Below are 23,092 nucleotides of genomic sequence, written 5' to 3' on the forward strand. Positions count from 1 at the left end.
GCTAAAAACTCAGAGAAAAAATTTAGCCTTTGAATGGTAATTGCAAGTCCAACTCAACTGAGCTACTTCTTACTAGATTAGAAAATCCTTAACAGAAAGCCCATGTTTAATTACTGTTTTTTTAATTAGTGTTTTTTAAAAATAATACACACCATGTTTACTATACTTAGCATATAGCAGATATTCAATACATCTATTAATAGCTAAATGCTTACCTTTCAAACAGAGATTTTAAAACACAGATAAATTTCAAAAGAAATTTCTCAGCAATTAAAAAACAAGCAAGTCAGTCTGTACTAACAAGCCCAACTTAGCCAGAAAAATCCTCTGTCCCTATCATCTCCAGTACTGGGACAAGCCAAGAACCTCCACAACTTTTGGATACCTCAACTCTGTGACATACCAAAAATGATGGAGAATATACTTCTCTCTTTCCTTCTAATAAATGTCTAAAGAACATTTCTTTATTCAAAAGTGGAAGAGCCAAACCAGAGCCATTTTCAACCAAAACAGGTTCCGATTCCAGCGATGCTACCACCAATGGTCTACTACTGCTGACCCATGCAACTTTTGGCACGTGCATCTGATGAGATCTTTTGCTTAAAGCAATAGATGGTGGCTCCAGTTATGGTAAAGTCGTATTTCTACTTTGTATAGTTCATCTAAAAACAACTGTCACACAATTCAATTAGCACTAGTAGGAGTTACAGTCACAATCCAGTTGTATATAAAAGGTATATTCTTTTGTACTTAACATTTGACTGTAAAAGCTGTATGAAGAATCATTTAAAAATGCAAAAAAACCAAACTGAATCTAAAACTGCCCTAGTCGGGCGCCTGGGTGGGTCAGTCAGTTAAGCATCTGACTTCGGCTCAGGTCACGATCTCAAGGTTTATGAGTTCGAGCCCTGCATGGGGCTCTCTGCTGTCAGTGCAGACAGAGCCCACTTTAAATCTTCTTTCTCCCTCTCTCTCTCTCTGCCCCTCCCCCCTCTCAAAAATAAGCATTAAAAATAAAATAAAATGGTTCTTGTAACATAAAAATCTCAAAAGAAAAAATCAAACCAAAAACAAATGATCCAACTTACTTAATACCATACAAATAACTCAGTCAACCACAGAACTATGGGAATCATAACACATTACCCACATATACTTTAATAGACTGATATTAGATATATATAACTTTTCAACCAATACACATACAAAAACTATCTTTAAAGAATGAAAAAGTACATTTTCCTCTTCAAAAAGAATGTCCTCTGAAGGAGAGGAAAGACACTTGGGAGTCTTGAGTGTTGGTAATCCCACAAAGTCAATGTCCACTTTTACTTGTATCCATACCTCCGGATAATCCACTTTCAGTCAGGAGGAAGCTAGGGATGTCCATATAGAGCACAGAATTAGGAGGGCAAAAGTAGATTGTGAGGGTATGGGGATAAAACAACACCTTCAGGGATACCTGGCTGACTGAGTTGGTTGGTGGAGCATGCAATGCTTGGTCTTGCAGTTATGAGTTCAGGGCCCACGTTGAGTATAGAGATTACTTAAAAAAATAAATTAAAAAAAAAAAAAAAGGGCACCTGGGTGGCTCAGTTGGTTAAGCACTGACTTCAGCTCAGGTCATGATCTCACATTTCGTTGAGTCCGAGCCCCACACTGGGCTAACACACAGCGCAGTCTGCTTGGGATTCTCTCTCTCCCTCTCTCTCTACCACTACCCCACTTGCACTCTCTCCCAGTCTCTCAAAAATAAATAAATAAACTTTAAAAACACACATGGGGTGGGGCACCTGGGTGGCTCAGACGGTTGAGCATCCAACTTCAGCTCTGGTCATTATCTCACAGTTCATGAGTTCACGCCCCACATCAGGCTCACTGTCAGCGCAGAGCCGGCTTTGGATCCTCTGTCCCCCTCTCTGCCCCTCCCCCACTTGCACTCTCCCTAAACTAAATATTAAGCGCGCGCGCGCGCGCGCACACACACACACACACACACACACACACACACACACACACACACAGAGTACCTGGATGGCTCAGTCAATTAAGCCTCTGACTTTGGCTTAGGTGATGATCTCATGGTTCATGAGTTTGAGCCTCACAATGGGCTCTGGGCTGACAGCCAGGAGCCTGGAACCTGCCTCTAATTCTCCGTCTCCCTCTTCCTGACCCTGCCCTGCTTGCACGCACACGTGCTCTCTCAAAAATAAAATAAACATTTAAACACACACACAGGAGCGCCTGGGTGGCGCAGTCGGTTAAGCGTCCGACTTCAGCCGGGTCACGATCTCACTGTCCGTGAGTTCGAGCCCCGCGTCAGGCTCTGGGCTGATGGCTCAGAGCCTGGAGCCTGTTTCCGATTCTGTGTCTCCCTCTCTCTCTGCCCCTCCCCCGTTCATGCTCTGTCTCTCTCTGTCCCAAAAATAAATAAATGTTGAAAAAAAAAACAAAACACACACACACACATCCCTTCAGTTAGTACACCCTTTTCCTATTCTAACTAACATCAACGAGAAATCTACATTTTTCTCCCCACAGTTTCAACCTACAGGTGGACTTCTTTTTTTTTTTTTTTTTTTTTTTATTTTTTTTTTTTTTTTAGAGAAGGAGACACAGAGTGCAAGCAGGGGAGGGACAGAAAGAGTGGGAGACACAGATCCGAAACAGGCTCCAGGCACTGAGCTGTCAGCACAGAGCCTGATGCGGTGCTCAAACCCACAAACCATGAGATCATGACCTGAGCCAAGGCTGGATGCTTAACCTACTGAGACACCCAGGCGTCCCTGAACTTTTAACAGAATAGTCTGAAGAGCACCAATGGTTGGCTATATACACGTGAAATCAATCTGTGCTCCTTGGTTTTCTTCCTGCAAAATAAAGTCAAAATGGATATAGTACTCCTTCCTAGCCCCCAAACTCAATGAAAGTCTCTAGAGCACAGGTTCCCAAGCTCTCTAGGTTCATGACACCCTCGGTATTTCACTAAGTTTTTTCACAGCAACACTAAACCAAGAAATACTAACAGTTCCACTTACCAAGTCGTTAGCAGCAATTTGAAAAACTAATCTACTTTAGCTGAAAAATTTTTTTTTTACTTCATTCCAAAATAATCACATTTACTTACACAATGCATATTATGGTTGGGCAATGAACAACTTCTTAAACCTTGGAATCAAATCGGACACTGCTATCCTGATTTCCTATTCCTCACTGATTTTCATGCAGTATTTACATTTTGTCACAGCAACCCCCCAAAACCCAACTTTACAAAGATACATCACCCAAAGGAATACAGCATAATCTAATGTTCAAATCAGGAGTTATGTCAGGTAGTAGTTTACCTGGCAACCAACAGATGTCAAATACTGCTGCATCTTCCTTGAAAATTTAAACTACCACATGGTGCCTCTATAAATTGGTAGCAATACCCTGGAGTATTTTAGTGCAATCTGGGAAATATGGCCCTATGGCAAGGTATTCTGTAATTTTCTGGCTTTAGACTCAGACCTAGGTTAGAAATCAGATTCTACCAATAACTATATAATCTTGGGCACTGGGCAGTTGAATCAAACTCCTGAACCTTAGTTCTATGCCTGCCCAACAGGAGTAATAGTACTAACCTCAGAGAATAGTTGTGAGGAATGAGATGATGTCTGCACACAGTAAATGCTCAATAAATGCTACTTATTATTATATCATTCCAACTTAAACCAAATTTAATCATTAACTCTCTGGAGGATAAAGGAAGCTTTCTAAACTAAAGTCACAATGTCAAATAAAAACTTAGGAACAAATTTTTCGGGAAAAGACCATAAAGTGCTTAAACAAGGACAATATAGAGAACTACAAACTCCTCCAAAGGATGTCATCACGTTGCTATACCTATCACAAAAAATGAGGAGGTGAAAAGTCTTAAACTGGCAACTCAAAAGAATATACTTTCAAAAGCACCTTTTAAAGGATAAGCACACTAGAAAAAACAAAGAATTTTATAAACTAGGATTCTTTATGTAACATTAAGAATGGTCTTTTAAAAATAGTTAAATTTTACACAGAGCAAAACTCATTTGATTATAACAAAGACTTTTCCCCAAGAGTATAATAGCTCACACCCCTATTCTCACAACGTACTAGAATTTAACATTTTAATTCCAAATACACTTGTAGATCTTCTCTCATAAACATCTTTAATAAAATTTGTAATACAAGAATACTTCAAGCGCTTAGTTTATGAAAGGATTTTTGAAATATTTCATTTGATCCTGAGATAATTATCTCTATTTACTGAAGAGACGAGGTCCATCAAAATTAAGTAATTTGCCCTACAACTTATATATTACTGTTCAGGGCGAAAACCCATGTCTTTTAACTTTTTCTAGTATACCACAACTCCTTCATAAAAAGACTCAGTTCAAATCTTGTTAGTTTGGCCAGTGTTGTTTTATCCAACTGTTACAAGTAGGTTAACCATCATCAAAGGCCTGAAAATCTTTTCCCTGCACAGTAATGGCATTTCACCTGCAAGACTTTTCATTTGCCAAGCATCTTGAACTGTATAACATTAATTAATAATTATTCTTAGGTAACATCATGACAAGATCTATTATTATAGATGTAACTATACCAATGGTAATGAAGTGGCTGAGCCCACTGGTACAATTTCCCAGCCCAGAATATTTCTCATTTTTCATTTAGTACATGGCCCATTGTTCAATTCTAGATAGAAAGGTAACATGAACTAGTAAACTGACCCTGATATTTTTTCTTCTATAACTAACAAGCCAAATGCAGTGGCCAAAATACTTAAAAAGAATGGAAGGCAAGCAAACTTGTATACCACCCAGAATGCAATGCCATCACAGGTCTATGCCTGCCTTTCATCTTGGTCCAAGAAAATTCCAAAAACAATCTGCCAGCAATTGTTTCCCCAAATTCCCAAATTTCTCCCAGATACATACATTACTATCATTTCCAACAGTATCCTAAAAGCAACTAAGGCATTCTATTTCAGTGACTACTTCTCTAAAACTTGAATATAAATACAATTTCATAATAAAATACCTATATTGGGGAGCTTAACTTCTAAAGAAATTCTGCAGGAAGTCTTTATACAATGTAACTTATCACACTCTTATTTCATACTACATTAAAAAAACTACCTTTTTATATGCCAGAGTTTAAGGGTAAATTTGGGCAGGTAAGAAGGGATATGTGCCTGTACCATAAACGCTGTATTAATTTGAGTCTTTGGTAGTCATAACATCATTTTCTCTACAGCTAATATTTTGAAAAACTTCACACTCGGACCCTTCCTGGCAATGTAAATAAGACTGTTAGCAGAAACTTCTTCATTTCCATGGAGAATTGAAGAGCAACCTTGCTTTCTTAGAAAGGAAACAGCTATCTGTCTTATACAATACCCCGTCCACTTTAGCCACCTAATACGGACCAAAAAAAAAGGTCTGGAAAACGTCTCTTTTCCAGCCAAGGGCTGTTCCCAGATAAAGGCAATGCTTAGAATACAGAGAGAAAACAAAACAAAACAAAAAAAACCTTCGAGGGAAGAAATACGCCAAGGAAGGAGAGCCATGGATCAGAAATAAATAAGGGGTGAGTGTACGCGCTCAGTGTAAGGGCCGGAGGCAGCAGGCACAGAGCTGAGATGCTCCAGCGAAACAACCAGCAGCAGCAGCAGGAAGTTTCAATGGGGCCGGGCAGAGCATGCGCCCTGCACCCGCGCGGTGGCCTTATGTGGAAGGAGCACCACTTGCGAACACCAATAATAGACCAGCAGCACCAGAGAGAGAAACATGAGCAACAAGCACCTTCTTCAACTGTTTCCCCCTCCGTCTGAGCCCCTCCTCCAGCCTACATACTAACCACCCCACCCCACCCTGCAAATGGGAGGGCGACTTCTTCCCCTAAGCCCCGCTGCCAAGATGAAGGGGGAAGGGATTAGAAAAGTGGGGAGATGCTTTTCTATTATTTGGGGGGAGGTGGGGAGAAGGAGGAGGAAAACTATGGGGGAGGAAAAATTAACCCTCTAACCTCCAAAGTGGAGAGATGCTGCCGACTTCGACCCCCAAAGCGAGAATGGAGAAGGACCCTCTCCCATGGAGGAGGAGCAAACCTCCCTACTCTGAGGAAGGAGTTTTGGGGGTTAAACTGGCCCTCGAGGGGAAAGGAAGAGAGACGCGAGCCGACTCTCTCGGGGGAGTTCCCACTAGAGGGAGGGAGAGCTGAAGTGTCCGCTGGCCCCCGCCCACCCAGGTGGAGGGAGAGAAAGGGGCGCCCCGAGAAGATGAGCCCAGCCTCCCCCGAGATGGTCGGGTGGATGGTGGGAGGAGGGGAAGGAGCAAGGCAAGGGAGGAGGAGAAAAGCGCAAAGCTGGCCGGAACCTGCGCTCCCCTTCCCCCGCCACCCAGGGGGAGAAGGGGTGGAGGACCGGCCCCTGCCAGCGGGGAGCAGTCCCAGGGGCCGCCGATCAGCACAATGACCCCTCCACGCCCCCAGCCCACATCTAGCCCGCGACGCCCCCACCTCCGCTCGGCGCCAGGCCCGGTGGCCCTAGGGGGTCTCTGCCCCGCCTCCCCACTGCTCAAGACCCTGGGGGCTGGGCGGAGAGGCCAGGCCGGGCGGAGCTGCGCCCCAGGGGAAGGACAGAGCCGCGGAGGCCCGGGATATCCGTGAACAGCGGAGAGAAGGAGCGTGCCAGGGCCGCTTCCCGCCGGGCGTTCGGGCCCCTCGCTTACCTTCTCCACTGCCGACGTCCGGCGGCGGCGCCTGCAGCACCCGCTCCAGCTCAGGGAACGGCAACTCAGGCAGGTCGAGCAGCGGCCCGTAGCGCTCCAAGAAGGAGCAGACTACGGCGAAGTTGGGGCACGAACCCGGGCAGCCCGGAGGAGCCATCGCGGCCGCCGCTGCTGCCGCCGCCGCCATTTTGAACTGGAGGATGGAGGAGGAGGCGATGGGGGGGGGGGGTGGAGGGAGTTAGGTGCCGAGGAATGGCAGGGCAGCTTTACAGACAACAGGAGGCGCTAGTGAGTAGGCTCTCCTGCGGATCCGAGCGTCTCAGGCACGGCGCCGCGATCCCACAATACAACGGCTGCTCGGAGCAGTCGAGAACCCAACCAGACGAGGGAAAGAGAGGCGCTCTGTGCCTTTCACTTTCCGCCCTCTTTCCGCCCCCTTCCCTCCCTCTTCCTCGCCCCTCCCACTTTGGGTTTGCCACAGCCTCGTGTGACAGGGGGAATGAAAACAAGGGAAGCGGGGCAGGGAGGAGGACTGGAAGCTTGAAGAGGCGGGACTTTTTAGGAGTGGTGGCCAATAGTCTTGGAGGGGGCGGGGCTTATGGCGACGACTGGCTGAAAGGCTTTTTCGGGGCGGGGCGAGTGGGGGGAGCTCTTAGCCAAGAGGGCCTGAACCAACCAAGGTGAGAGGTAAAGCGCGGAGCGGTGTGGGATCGCAACTCTCGTGGAGAGAGGACGTTGGGTGAGTTTTGTGGGAGCTCCGGGATCTAAAACCCGGCCATCAGATGGTGGGGGAAGTTTAGGAGAGTGAATAAGCAGCAGAAAAAGAGGAGAATCGAAAAACACGGTTCTGGGAGAAGGTTGGAAAGGGGAAAGGCTGAGAAGTGCTCTTAATTAGGGATTGGAGTGAGACCTTTGTAAGAAGTGCCTGCGAAGCTTTGCTGAAGGGTATTGCTGTCTGCTGGGGCACAAGAATCGTAGCTATACTGAAAAACAGGGTCTGAGGGCTCTGGGGGACGAGGACCTGAGGGAATGAGGCTCTGCGGGGATCACCTAGCTGAGGAATCGGGGCCCTGCAAGGAGATCAGGGTCTAGAAGGGACCAGGCAGGCTCTTCAGGCCGACCAAGGTGTGAGGGGACAGGGCCCTGCTGTGGTTGCCAAGGTGTGAGGGGAAGGGACTCTTGAGGCACAAAGATCTTATAGGGGACCAGGGTCAGTTGGTGGGCTAGGACTCCACTAAGAAAACGGACAGGATAGCGACTTGGTGCAAGAGCAAAAACTTTGTTAGAAGACAAGGTTCAGTTTCATTGGGGCAGCAGTGCTCATTCTCCCACAAAGAATCTCAGAAAACTATCAATCTTGCAAAGTAGAATGTGCAGCTTGGAATGTAACGGTGCGTTATGGTTAGGAGCCTGAGCTTTGGAAGTCAGCCAGACTTGGGTCCTAACAGAACTGCTTCAGGACATTACAGAAGATTCTTCATTTCTTTGAACCTCTGTGAAGTGGGGGTAATAAATGTACTTAAATGGTAGGATTTTACTAGGTATTCACAGTAAATTGACTAGCGCAATCCCTGGCACATTCACTAGAACTATTTTTAAAACATTAGTTGCTATTATTGAACAAAGGAATTTCTAAAATTTAGATTGAATTCAGCCATAATTTATATAGTCTACTACTTTGAGCCAGAATTTTCAGCGTGCATTTAAAACTTACATAGTACCTTTTTAAAAAGAATTTGAAACAAGGTATAATATAAACCGTGTAAAATAGGACAATTTATGATGAAAGGAAGATAAAGATATACAGTACAGGCAAATAATTATATTGGGAACAGAAAATGCTTACAATTATTGAATTTCTGTGTTTCTAGGGGGAAAAAAGCACAATGCTCTACATCATTCTCATTATCTAAAGAAAAATATTCATTTTTGTCAAGGGAGGAAAAATAAATCTAGATTGTAAGTTCAATGTGTAACCTACAATACTGACTCCTAATCCTGAGTAATACACAAACTCTTTTTAAAGGGAAAAATGTTTTTTTGAAATTTCTCCAATACTCTTGAAAATTACATTTTAAGAAATACTGCTGTGAAAAATTAAAGTCAACACAACAGTGTGACTATACTTCATGCCACTTAAGTATACACTTAAAAATTATTGAAAAGGGGGGTGCCTGGGTAGCTCAGTCCATTGAACATCTGACCTGATCTCAGCTCTTTTTTTTTCATCTTTTTTAATTTAAAGATTTTTTTTTTAAGTTTATTTATTTTGAAAGAAAGAGAGCATGCAAATGGGGGGGAGGGGCCGGGGAGAGGTGGAGAGAGAGAGAGAATCCCAAGCAGGCTCCATACCATCAGTGTGGAGCCTGATGCGGGGCTCAAATTCACCAACCATGAGATCATGACCTGGGTTGAAACCAAGATGTTCAACCAACTGAGCCACTCAGGCTCCCCTTTTCAAAATTTTTTAAAGTTTATTTATGGGTGGGGGGGGAGAAGAGCGTTTGTGGGGGAGGGGCATAGAGAGAGGGAGAGAGAATCCCAAGCAGGTTCCACGCCGAGAGTCCAGAGATGGACACAGGGTTAGATCCCACGAACCACAAGCTCTTGGCCTGAGCCAAAATAAAGAGCCAGAAGCTCAACCTACTGAGCTACCGGCACCTCTCTCAGCTGACTCTTGATCTCAGCTCAGGTCATGATCTCAGGGTGTGAGTTCAGGCCTCAAGTTGGACTCCATGCTGGGCTTATGAAGCCCACTTAAGAAAAAAAAATGGTTAAAGGGGTAAATTTTATTTTATGTATATTTTGCCACAATGAAAAAATAAAAAACAAAAAAGAAAGTCTTACTTTAGGAAAACATTTATAGTTGTGACTTATCATAGCAAAAGAAAAGTTTTTATTTAACGTATAGTAAAATAAGTTTTTTAAGTAATACTGCTTAAACACAAATTGAAATTAAAACATATTGGTAGAACTTTCAGATACATCTATGTATCTCTAGACCTGGGGATCTGAAGACCCCATTTTAAGAAAAATCTGACCTAGAACACATCTTTAACAACAGTTTTGCAGAAAGAGACAAAAATTTTGATAAGGTCATTACTTAATTGACCTTAAATAAAAAGTCCACTCCCATCTTGATGTAGCCAGTGCACATGCTGCCCTCATTATTTATTTTGAATATAGCCCTAGCCTATAGCAATATTTTTTAAACACTGGGTCATGACCCATAGTTTTAAAATCAATGTGGTGGATCAAGACCAGAATTACATTAAAAATGAAAAAGAATGAAAATAGAACAGTGCTAAAAAAATAGAACAGAAAATAGTGTGTATCATCTATAGTAAGGATAAGTATAAGTATATTGCAAGAAATATTTATGAGATATGTATGTTTGCCAGCGTGTATTATGACATAAAATGTATTTGTTGCTGTGGTTTAGACAAAGAGTTTGAAACACATTCCCTTACCTTTACATGTGGAGGAAAATAAATGAATGAATGTCTGGATGAATGAACAAATGGGATCTTTATCTCTTGATTATGACAAAGGAAATAGATATTATTGGGTAAAATTCCTGCTTTAATATCACACTCCTAGATGACATCTAAGCATGAATACAGTAGCTATCGTATATTTTTCATTCAGTAAAATTGTATATGCCAGGCACACCAATTTTCTAAGTACCAAGCAGAACTAGGTTGCAAAAGTATTTCTTTAGTACTCTTAAGATGATATTCGGATATCTGGTGAATCATTAAAATAAATTGTGTCAAAATACTTTAATTTGCAAGTAAAAGACAAACTGGCTTAAACATAAAGGAAATTTATTACCTTACATAACTGAAAAGACCAGTGGTAGGTCATGCTTGAGGTATGGTCTAATCAGGTGGTAAGTCTGTTTCTCAGTATTTCTATTTAGTCTTCCTATTCATGGGTTGAATCTTCAGACCGATTTCCCTCATAGTACTAGCAGTTTCAAGGTACTTTCCTATATTCTATACATCCCAGCCTCAATATCTCAGAAGCTCCCCAAAAAAGTCCCCAAACTGACACTGATTGGTCCATCTCTGCTCTCACATTCAACCATGAGCCTGTGTGCCCAGTGTAGAAAGTGAAAGTAGAATGTACTGAATGCATTAGCCTAGGTCAATGCTTCATTCCTACAGCAAGATATACAAAGGTCAGTGCTTCATTCCTAAAGCTAGAGGTTTATCAAAACCACATGGAATCAATACATCAAGAGCCCTAATACACAAGATGCAAAAACTGACAGAACTGGAAGGAGAAATAGAGGAATTCAACAATACTACTTGGAAACTTCAATACTCTACTTTCTTTTTATTATTATTATTATTTAAGTTTATTTTTGAGAGAGAGATAGACAGACAGAACATGAATGGTGGAGGGGAAGAGAGAGGGAGATACAATTTGAAACAGGCTCCAGGCTCCAAGCCGTCAGCACAGTCCCCAACATGGGGCTCAAACTCACGAACTGCAAGATCATAACCTGAGCCGAAGTTGGACACTTAACCCACTGAGCCACCCAGGCGCCCCAATTCTCCACTTTCAGTAATGGTCATCTAGGACAACTGAGCAGACTGTAAACAAAGAAATTTGCTTGAAAAACACAACAAAATCACTAGATTTAACAAACATCTATGGATACTGCATAACAATAGCTGAATACACATTTTTCCCAAGTACACATGGAAAATTCTCCAAGATAAACCATGTGCTAGGGCATAAAAAAGAAGACTCAACAAATTTAAGCATGGTGAAATTATGCCAAACATGTTCTCCAAACATGGAATTTAGCCAGAATAAAAAACAGAAGAAAATTTGGAAAATTAATTTGTATATGGATGTTAAGTGACACACACCCAAATAACCAATTGTTCAAAGAAGAAATCATAAAATTAGAAAATACTTTAAGATAAATAAAAATGAAAACATAAAAAAAAAAAAAACAAAACTTAGGGGATACACCTAAAACACTACTTAAAGAGAAATACGCTATATGTAAATGCCTATATTTAAGAAGATGATTTCAGAAGCTCCTGGGTGGCTCAGTGGGTTATGAGTCAGGTCATAATCGACTTCAGCTCAGGTCATGATCTCTAGGTTCTTGCATTCAAATCTTGCATTGGGCTCTGTGCTGACAGCTCAGAGCCTGGAACCTACTTCAGATTCTGCGTCTGTCTGTCTATCTGTCTCTCTCTCTCTCTCTCTCTCTCTCTCTCTCTCCCCCCCCCCCGCTCACGCTCTCTCTCTCAAAAAAATAAACATTAAAAAAATTTTTTAAAGATTATTTCAAATCAATAACCTAAGTTTCCATCTTTATAAAACTGGAAAACAGCAAACTAAACACAAAATAAGTAGGAGGAAGGAAATGATAAAGATTAGCATAGATATTCATGAAAGAGAGAATAGAAAAATAGAGAAAAGCAACAAATCCAAAAATTGATTCTTTGAAAATAACTACAAAATTGACAAGTCTTTAGCTAGACTGGCAAAGATGAAAACAGAAAAGTCAAGTAACTGAAATCAACAAGGGGACATAACTACAGTAATTTTTAAAAAGGATTATAAAGGAATATTATAAATAACTGTTTGCCAGCAAATTAGATAATCTAAGTGAAATGAATAGAACAATACAAACTACTGAAACTCAAAAAACAGTAGAAAATCTGAATGGAATTATAACTAGTAAAAAGATTGAATTAGGAATTTGAACCCTACCACACCCCCCAAAAAAAGATCAAGAAAGACACCAAGAGTTCTAATGCACAAAGAAAAGGCCATGTGAAGACAAAGTAAGGAGAAATCCATCTGCAAGCCAGAAGAGAGGTGTCACCAGAAATCAACCCTCTTGGCACCTTGATCTTGGACTTCCAGCCTCCAGACTGAGAAAATAAATTTCTGTTTTTTAAGCCACTCAGTTTGTGGTATTTTGTTATGGAAGTTCTAGCCAACTAACACAGAAGTCTTTTTCTTTTTTTTTTTTTTTTTTAATTTTTTTTTTTCAACGTTTATTTATTTTTGGGACAGAGAGAGACAGAGCATGAACGGGGGAGGGGCAGAGAGAGAGGGAGACACAGAATCGGAAACAGGCTCCAGGCTCTGAGCCATCAGCCCAGAGCCCGACGCGGGGCTCGAACTCACGGACCGAGAGATCGTGACCTGGCTGAAGTCGGACGCTTAACCGACTGCGCCACCCAGGCGCCCCACAGAAGTCTTTTTCAATACTCATAGCAATTCATTATACTTCCCTTATAGCAATTTTCAAAAGTTACTTAATATTTTTAATTTTTTTTAATGCTTATTTATTCCTGAAAGACGGAGCATGAATGGGGGAGGGGCAGAGTGAGAGAGGGACACAGAATCTGAAGCAGGCCCCAGGCTCTGAGCCGTCGGCACAGAGCCCGATGCAGGGCTTGAACTCACGAGCCACGAGATCATGACCTAACCCAAGTCAGACGCCCAACAGACTGAGCCACCCAGATGCTCCAAAACTGAATATTTTAGAATACATTGTTGGAAGCCTAGATTCTGATGTTCCCCCTGCCCATTATTGTTCTTTGTACTTAGTCACTTGCTTAGACTAAATCTGTAAATTCTGTCTCTCATGCAATGTGTGGCCACTGAAATCTGTTTTTAATTTTTATTCATTTATTTTATTTTTTTAGTATATTTATTTTGAGAGAGAGAGAAAGAGAGAGAGGATCCCAAGCAGACTCCATGCTGCCAGTGCAGAGCCTGATGGGGGGCTTGAGCTCATGAACTGTGAGAACATGACCTGAGGGTAAACCAAGAGTCAGACACTTAAGCGACTGAGCCACCCAGACTCCCCTATTCATTTTTTTTTAAGTTTATTTATTTTTTTAGTAATCTCTGCACCCAATGTGGGGCTCGAACTCATGATCTCAAGATCAAGAATCGCATGCTCTTCCAATTGAACCAGCCAGGTGCTCCTTAATTTCTCTTCCTGTTTTTATTTTTAAGTTCGGCTTCCTACATAGCTTAGTATTCAGTCAAAGAAAGACTGTGTTCAAACAACTCAAGCCAGTAAGACTTTCACTCTACTGGTGGGTCAGTGTGTGCACTGGGGAGTACCTTCAATGTTCATGTTGTTTTCATGTCTCGCCTGGCTTTTACTTTATTCTAAGTGCTCTTGTACTTTCTTGCTTCTTTATTTTGCATGTGCTGTTGGTTCCACTGGCCCAGAATGTTTGCATGATTTAGGCCTACTCAGTTTGTGTCTTTGATACACATACTCACAGCAATTGGTCCACTCCAGATATGTGGAGAGCTCATCAAGCCCCCTATAGCTATGTGAGCTCTGAGAAATTCCTGTTAAATCCCTGCCTACTCTGCAAATCCATTGCTTGCCCCAAACACTCACAATAGCAAGGAAGCAGAGCCACCTGCCATCCATGTTTGCTTGCTTGCCGCTGAGCTCACCAGTTTAACTTCTAATGCTCTAAATCAATCAAGCCTCCTCTGGCCAAAGCAGCAAGACTGTTGTTGGTTTTCATGTTCTGCCTCAACCAAGGTGAACCTCTGTGCCAACAGAACTGATGTGGGGACATGACAGTAATCCCAGGCAGGAACAGCAAGCCATGTTATTGATCTCTGAAATACAGTGGCTTTCATAAATAAGCACTTTGCAGCTTGTAGTATGCCTTTATTATTATTTCTAGAGTGCCAAGTTATTCTTTTGAAAGACTTGTACAGCTTTATACTTACTTTTTGGGGAGAGGATGTGTCAACCTCCTTACTCCATCATGCTGAAGTAAATCTTAATTTTATCTCTCAAAAAATATCGAGAATTCCACCCAGAGTCTTAGTAATGTATCTAGTTTCCATGGTTAAATGATTCAGGATCCCAAGAATAACATTTTACTTTTGAGACCTCTAGAGAAGTGACAACCACATAACTGACAAAGTTAACTCACAGCGGACCAGGGTTTCCTGTATTTTGTATATAGTATTATATTTTAGAATACATTTTTGTATGTAGACTAGCTCCTGTGTTTTGGAGTTGTTTTCAACCTTACTTCATAACTTAATTGACATATTTTTCTTTTAATTTCAGAGTTCAGTTAAGTTCCTTATGTCCTCCCCTGAAATTGCTTCCCTATCATGGGGGCAAATGAAAGTACAAGGCTCTACTAAAACCTATAAGGACTGCAAAGTGTGGCCAGGGGGAAGTCGGGCTTGGGACTGGAGAGAAACAGGAACTGAGGTAAGCTATGAGTGTGTGGTTGACACTGCATGAGGCTGACCAAATGATTTCCAACCTCCTAAGCCATAATGACCAAGTAAAAAGTAACTATTCCTCTCTCTCTGTCTCTCCCCCTCCCTCTCCCTCTCCCTTTCCCTCTCCCTCTCCCTTGCCTTCTCCCTCCTCCTCTCACTTCCCCACCCAGAGGTATAACTCAGGTACCATTAACTCACCCTTTTAAATTATGCAATTCAATGGACTTTCTATTGTCATACACTTGTACAGTACTTACCACTAATTCCAGAATATACTTACCACCCCAAAAGGAAACCTCATAACCATTAGCAGTCACTTCTCTTCCCTCCCCCCAACTCCTACAACTACTAATCTACTTTTTTTTGTTTTTAAGATTTTATTTTTTTAAGTAATCTCTACACCCAACTTGGGACTCAAACTCACGACCCCAAAATCAAGAGTCACATGCTCTACTGACTAAGCTAGCCAGGAGCCCCTAATCTACTTTCTGTTACTATAGATGTGCTTATTCTAGACTTTTCATGTGAACAAAATCATTCAATTCTCTTAGGTATATACCTAAGATTGGAAATGCTGGGTCATGTGACAACTCTATGTTTAATTTTTTGAGGAACTGCCAAATTGTTTTACAAAGATTTTAGAAATTATGGAGGTTCCAATTTTTCTAAATCTCTCCTGGTTTTTTTTTGTTGTTGTTTTTATTGTATCATCTGGGTGGGTGTGAAACATTATCTCGTTGTGGTTTGAACTTGCATTTTCCTTGTATTGTACTTCCTACAGGATTCTCACTGTGCCATACCCAGGTAGACTCTCCCAAGCTAGAGGTTGGGTGAAAGAAGGGAGCCCCTACCTCTCAACCACATTCACTTAGGACTTCTCGGCAACAGACAGCTGAGAGCAGGATGAGAAATACTTAAGTCCTGTTCCTCCCAGGAACAAAGCCTTCCAGCTGGTAGCTGAAAGGGGAAACAGCTCTGTGTTGTGGGCTGATGCAATCCAGTGGAGTATCCACCTCACTGGCTGGGAGTGGAGAAGCAGGCAGCAGTCTTCCTGAGAAACCATAGATATTCACCTTGCCTACCAAATATTTATAGAATTTCTTGAAGAGATGTTTTTCTTTTTCTGGTTTTTTGAGTTTATTTAGAGAGAGCGAGCGAGTGGGGGAGGGGCAGAGAGAGAACACAAGACAGGATCCCATGCAGGCTCCGTGCTGACAGTAAAGAGCCCAGTGTGGGACTCGAGCCCACAAACTGCGAGATCATAACCTGAGCTGAAGTTGGATGCTTAACTGACCGAGCCAAACAGGCACCTCAAAAGATGTTTCTTCATTTGCTGTTTGCTCTTAGAATCATTTCCAAAGGCTTTGAGTGGTATTCTTTTTTCCAATTTTTTTTTGGGGGGGGGTGGTTAAAATTTGTCTTTTGTTTGTGTGTGTGTGTGTGTTTTAGTTTTTGTTTCCTTTTTTTTTTTTTATTTTTTTTAACGTTTTATTTATTTTTGAGACAGAGAGAGACAGAGCATGAATGGGGGAGGGGCAGAGAGAGAGGGAGACACAGAATCGGAAGCAGGCACCAGGCTCTGAGCCATCAGCCCAGAGCCCGACGCGGGGCTCGAACTCACGGACCACGAGATTGTGACCTGAGCTGAAGTCGGACGTTTAACCGACTGAGCCACTCAGTCTCCCCTAGTTTTTGTTTCCTTTAATAATTTTCATTTTGGAGGAGGTTATGGAGCTCCTCATACTGTAATGATGAAAGTTGATCCTTCAGTTTTAAAGGATAATTTTGCTTGATACATAATTCTTGATTAATAGTCTTTTTCTTGGGGTGTCTGTGTGGCTCAGTCAGTTAGGTGTCCAACTTGGGCTCAGGTCATGATCTCATGGTTCATGAGTTTGAGCTCCACGTCAGGCTCTATGCTGACAGCGCAGAGCCTGGAGCCTGCTCAGATTCTGTCTCTCTCTCTTTCTCTCTCTCTCTCTCTCTCGCTCTCTCTCTTTCTCTCTGGCCGTTTCCTGCTCATGCTCTCTCTCTCTCTCAAAAATAAATAAACATTAAAAAAAATTTTGTTTAAGTCTTTTTCTTTTGGCCCTTTGTGTATGTCATCCCACTTTTTTGGCTTCATTGTTTACTAATGGGAAACCCAACTGTTAAAGTTCTTCGTTGGACTTGACAGGTCATTCCTCTCTTGCTGCTTTCAAAATTCTTTGTCTTTTGTTTTTGACAGTTTCACTGTGATGTGTCTACATGTGGATCACTTTGAATTTATCTTATGTGGAATATATTGAGCTTTTTGGATATGTGCATTGTTGTTTTCGTCAAATTGGGAGGATTTTCAGTCATTCTTCAAATATCCCTTCTGCCCATTCTGTCTCTCCTCTCCTTTGATAGCCATTATGAGTATATTGGTATTTTAGATGGTAGTCCCTCAGATGTCTGAGGCTTTGTTCATTTTCTTCATTCTTTTCCCTTTTTTCTCACATTGTATAATCTAAATTAATGTATTTTTCACTTTTGCTGACTCTTACCTTCTGTTGAGCCTTTTTAGTGAAATTTTCACTTCAGTTATTATATTTTTCAACTCCAGCATTTCTATTTTGTCCTTAAAAAATAATTTCTATCTCTTTATTGATATTCTTTAATTTTTAAGGTATTGTCCTTATACTTTCCTTTAGTTCTTTGAATATAGTTTCCTGAGATAATATTTGACAGAGATTTCCTTATATGCCTGGAACCAGTAGGTATTCCAGTGTTTGCTGAGGGGCTCTGTTTGCAGTTTGCGGTATGTAGTCAACACTCAGCCAGGCAGTTTAAAATTATGCCTATTTAGGGGTGCCTGGGTGGCTCAGTTGGTTGAGCGTCCGACTTCAGCTTAGGTCATGATCTTGCGGTCCATGAGTTTGAGCCCCACATCGGGCTCTGTGCTGACAGCTCAGAGCCTGGAGCCTGCTTTGGATTCTGTGTCCCCCTCTCTCTCTGCCCCTCTCCCACTCATGCTCCATCTCTCTCTAAAGTAAATAAACATTAAAAAAATAATAAAATAAATAAAATAAAATAAAATTCTGCCTATTTCTTGCTTATGCTGAGTCTCAAGATTAGCCAGAGTGGTGTGTATAGGGCCTTCTCATGTCATTCCTGAGCATATGCACAACCCTGGACATGTGTATCACCATTTCAATACCAAGGTTCATATCAGAGTTTTTCAGAGCCCTCTATGGAGATCTCATTTCCCAGTTTTCCCTTTTGAGTTTTTTGGTTAACCTTGTTTGCCCTGCTATCTAACGCATCAGGCAGCTGCACTGTTAAACATTTGTCTCTGACAGTTTTGGACAAACTTCTTTGAGGGGAAAAAGAGGTTTATACTGGCAAACTCCAAGTCAGATCAAATAAAGACAACCTATGAATTGGGTTTTCCAGAGAACCATCAGACAGGTCAAATAATGACAGTTTTTTAGGAGAGGAGATTTGAAGGAGTTTTATTCTGTTACTCCATCTTGTGACTTCCAGGCTGGTAGTTTTCACTGTGATTGTGGGTTGTTGCTTTTCAAGGCTACCAGAGAACTAGGGAAGGAGAAAATTGGAATAGGGCAAGTTAAAACTGCACAAAGCTCACTTTTCAACTGTGTTTTTTTAAATAAACACATCCTGAATTTTTGGAGACCTTTGTTAACTTCCAGAGAACAGAGTAAGTTTATGTTTACACTTTTGCCAGTAGTCTCATTGCTTTTATGAAGAAGAGGATTTTCAGAGGTTCTTCACAACACTTTCACGGATGTCACTCAGAAGTAACTACTTTGGATTCATACTTGTGCAGTGGTGTGCTGGACCTGGCTTTCACTGGCTTGTGAGAATTGATTGTTAAATTTTCAGGAATTTTGTAAGCCAGCTTTTTTTTTAAGTTTATTTGCTTATTTTGAGAGAGAGAGAGAGAGAGAGAGAGAGAGAGAGAGAGAACAGGAGGCACAGAGAGAGAGAGAAGGAGAGAGAGAATCCCAAGCAGGCTCTGCACTGTCAGCATAGAGCCCAATATGGAGCTCAGTCTCACAAACTGTGAGATCATGACCTGAGCCAAAACCAAGAGTTGGACGCTTAACCAGCTGAGCCACCCAGGTGCCCATGCAAGCCAGTTTTTAGACACACCCATTATTAAAAACTAAATTATATAAACTTAAATAAGGTTAAAACATAGGTAATACATATTTAAAATTCATTAATTCCTAAATATTTTACTACATTCTTTGCTCTTGAAGTTATTTACATCTGTTGTTATCTGTATGGTAAAAATACTATGTTATATATGCTACTGTATATCTCTTATTAACTCTGCATTCAGTGATGTCACATTGGTATCTTAAAGTCAAACATGGTGGGAGTGTTTACACCACAGAAACTGGAAAACACTACATATTGGGGCTTTTTTTTTTCTTTGTCTTTTGAACTTTATGGCTTTTAAAAAATTTTTATGGGGGCACCTGGTTGGTTCAGTCGGTTAAGCATCTGACTCTTGGTTTCAGTTCAGGTCATGATCTCACAACTTATCAGATTGAGCGCTGCATCGGGCTCAGTGCTGATGGTGCAGAGTCTGCTTGGGATTCTCTCTCTCCCTCCCTGCTCCTCCCCTGTTTGCATTCTCTAAATAAACAAACTTATAAAAAATAAAAAAAAATTTATGGCTTTAAAAATTGCATTATTAAACATAATAAGTTTAATTCATTGCAAATTATTACCCATATTATCCATTTAATTAAATGGGTAAATTAAATTACCATTCCAATTAAAAAAAATCTTAGAAATAGAGTTTGATCCCTTTCCCTCCACCCATATCAAAGTATTTCCTTTATACTTTTCAAATATCTATCTGTATCCACAACCCATAATTTGTATTGTTCTTCATGTTCAAATTTTTATATTAATGGTATCATCTGTTGTCCACCTTTTTTTTTTTTTTGTATTGAGGTTTTATTCTGCTTTTGTGTCTCCCTTTTTGGTAGCTATACATTTTATTTCCATGTGCTTAATGGTTATCTTTAATATTGTAATATATTAGGTTGAACCATATGAGATTGATAATATTTTATAAAGAGTTGAATATTAGGAATTTCATGTAATTCATCCCAATAAAATCTAAATAAGTCTAAAATTAATTTTTAGCTCTACTTCAGTAAAGTATCTTTGCTTCATCACTTCTCTTCCATCTTACACATTATTGTTATCCAATAATTTAGTTCCTTTAAGAGTAGGTATTTTCTTATTACGTTATTTATTGCATTGAGATATTTTGTTTTTTAATCATTACAATCAGTGTTTGCTTATATTTACCCACACGTATACCAGTTTCCTTGCCTATCCTTCCTTCTCGCAATTTGGATCTTTGTGGGTCTTTCTTTCTTTTCTTTCTTTCTTTCTTTCTTTCTTTCTTTCTTTCTTTCTTTCTTTCTTTCTTTCTATAGATATTCTTGGCAAGTTCCTTTAGTGAGGATCTGTTAATGAACTCAGTTTTTGTTTGTCTGAAAAGGCCCTCATTTATTAATCCTAATGCTTCTTGGTATTCTAGTTTGACAGTAACTTTTTATCTGTAGGAATCCTGAATGGTCTATGTCCTTCTTGACATTTGTCCTGTCAAAGATTGATATTTGTTTCTTCTTGGCATCCTACATTACTCTCAATCTGAGACTACTTTTAGTCAATTTCCTGACTGAGGTCTTCCCAGATCAGGCTGATATTGTACATTGAACCCCAAAGTGATGTGTAGGTAAGTGTGGGATTATAAATTCTCAAGGGACACATTTTCCCCACACACAGAGCCCCTGCTTTTCCCTATTCCAGTGGGTAGATTTTTTTGGTCAATCCTTTTACTGAAGATGGGTTTAATAAGGGCACTTAGCATATTTAGTAGGGGTGTCACTGTTCCAATGTCATATCTTGCTCAAGTCTTATCTCCTAATCTCAAAGTGTTTCATAAAAGACAATAAGAATGGGAGATGCCCCAGCATTACTTCAGTTATCGGTATACCATTCTGATTTTCAGCTGTTTCTTCACTTTTGCCCTTTGGGAATTTCTCTTTCATCTATAAGCTCCACTAAGCATTTCAAGGGATGTTTATTTTTATCCAGCATTTGTAGGCATTTTCTTTAAGGAAACTTCTCAAGTTTTATAGTTTGTCACACTGTAAACAATCACACCTATATAATCTGTATAGTGAATAGTCACACCTACATAACTGGGCTCCACAGAAAAAGAGAACCCCAACACATGCTCTGTGTTCATGCCTTGGTTTTGAACCACATGCACTCATTTTTTTTGATCCAAACACCTAGTTGCTTATTAGCTACCAACTTTGATCTTAAAGAAAGGACTATATCTGGATTGGTTAAAGGAATGGGAGGGCATTGAGATATAGAAGGGGCAGAATGAGAGACGGCTGAGGAATAAGAAGACATAATACTTGTGAACCAAATGACTCCATTGGATTATTTCATAGAGTAAAGCTAGAGAGATGTAAGAGTAGGCAGTGGTATGGTTGACAGAATGTCTGCAGAGCTAGGTTTACATTTTATTTAATGGATGAGGCATAGCCACTTGAGATATTTATGCAGGAGATTGATGTGTCTGACAAAGATTATCCAGATTATGGGCATAAGATATATTGGAGTACTAATTTATGAGTGTGCCACATTGGAGAGGTTTTTTTTTTTTCCCTTCAACAATGGATTTAGCACATTGTACCTTCCTCATATAAGACTGTGTGCATTAATATTACTATGAATGTTATCCTTTGTTTAAGGAAACTTAAGGGCGCAGAAATTATATAACTTACATAGACACAGAGCAAAAAAATGTGAAATCAAATAGTAAACCCAGGTCACATTCTAACTTTATTTCCCATTCCTTCCTCATATATCATGATTCCTCTTAAACTTTAAGATTAAAAACTACAAAACTGGAAAATACAAACTGCAAAACTGAGGAGGTGCCATTGATGATAAGTTGCCATAAGTTTAGTTTTTAGGATAAGCAAGAGGAGGTGTTCTAAAACTAGTTGGAGGGATAAGAACTAGGAAAGGTAAGAGGAAAAGCTGAGGTGTTCATCTAGAACTCATCTGTATAGAGCTAAAAGGACAGAATCAAAGCAATGGAGTCCTCATCGATATAATGGAGACAGTTAACATTACCTACCTCACAGAGTTAGTCTAAAGATGAACATACTGTGCCAGACGTGGTGTAGGCACTCAATAAATGAAGCTGTTATTGTTAAATCAGTAGTAGTGTGGGTGGAAAGGAGACTATTGAAAACCATTAAGAAGGTGAAATTGACAGGATAAGGAAACTTACTAGATTTAGCAGGTGAGGGAGAATTCTGGGATAGATAAATGGGTACACAGTGGTACTGTTCACTGAGATTGGGTATATCGGAGTAGGAACAGATATGTTTGTGTTTGGGGCAAAGGCTGGGTAGAGAAAATGATTAATTCTTTTGGAGTATGTTGAACTTTTTTTTTAAAACAACTTTCTGTATGGTTTAAGTTCACAAGTCTTATTTTTTTTTTTTAATGTTTATTTTTGAGAGAGAGAGAGAGAGCGTGCGTGAGCAAGTGGGGGAGGGGCAGAGAGTGAGAGAGAGAGAGGGAGACACAGAATCCGAAGCAGGCTCCAGGCCCTGAGCTGTCAGCAGAGAGCCTGACACAGGGCTCGAACCCACAAACTGTGAGATCATGACCTGAGCTGAAGTCAGACGCTTAACCGACTGAGCCACCCAGGTGCCTCTGAACCTAAACTTTTGTTAGGGCATCTAGATAGAGATGTAGCAGACATTTAGATTTATGGGTCTGGGCATTGTCACATTGTAGGTGGGTAACCTTAAACAAGTTATTTAGCCCTTTGTGCCTCAATTTAATCACCTATAAAAAGAGAATAATGTCTGTTTGTCATAGGTTGATGTAAGAGTATGGCATGGGTTGGAAAGAATAAATTTTTTAAATGTATGCAACTTGCCTTCATGCAAATTCATTCTTTTCTCTGAATCAGTCTGAATCAGTATTTCTAAGTGTCATTCATGGTTCTCTTCCATCACAGT

At 40.7% G+C, this 23,092-nt stretch overlaps 2 protein-coding genes across 3 annotated transcripts in view; one reads left to right on the forward strand and one right to left on the reverse strand.

Annotated features, from left to right (window-relative positions):
- RSF1 (remodeling and spacing factor 1) overlaps positions 1 to 7,148 on the reverse strand; it is a 163,586-nt gene extending 156,438 nt beyond the window's left edge. The window contains exon 1 of one of the 2 annotated variants that reach the window (XM_040489460.1): positions 6,756 to 7,148. In XM_040489460.1, the coding sequence (XP_040345394.1) occupies positions 6,756 to 6,942 (187 nt within the window). In that variant the 5' untranslated portion in view covers positions 6,943 to 7,148. The remainder of the gene's footprint in view (positions 1 to 6,755) is intronic. The other variant, XM_040489459.1, reaches the window with a different exon arrangement.
- A 222-nt stretch (positions 7,149 to 7,370) lies between these two features.
- The window catches only part of AAMDC (adipogenesis associated Mth938 domain containing), a 30,729-nt gene continuing 15,007 nt past the window's right edge, over positions 7,371 to 23,092 (forward strand). Inside the window, exons 1-2 of the mRNA XM_040489463.1 lie at positions 7,371 to 7,494; positions 14,854 to 15,003. Of these exons, the coding sequence (XP_040345397.1) occupies positions 14,872 to 15,003 (132 nt within the window). The 5' untranslated portion in view covers positions 7,371 to 7,494; positions 14,854 to 14,871. The remainder of the gene's footprint in view (positions 7,495 to 14,853; positions 15,004 to 23,092) is intronic.

This window comes from Herpailurus yagouaroundi, unplaced genomic scaffold (assembly GCF_014898765.1).
Source record: "Herpailurus yagouaroundi ecotype Mexico unplaced genomic scaffold, PumYag 180, whole genome shotgun sequence".
NCBI classification, from domain to species: Eukaryota; Metazoa; Chordata; class Mammalia; order Carnivora; family Felidae; genus Herpailurus; species Herpailurus yagouaroundi.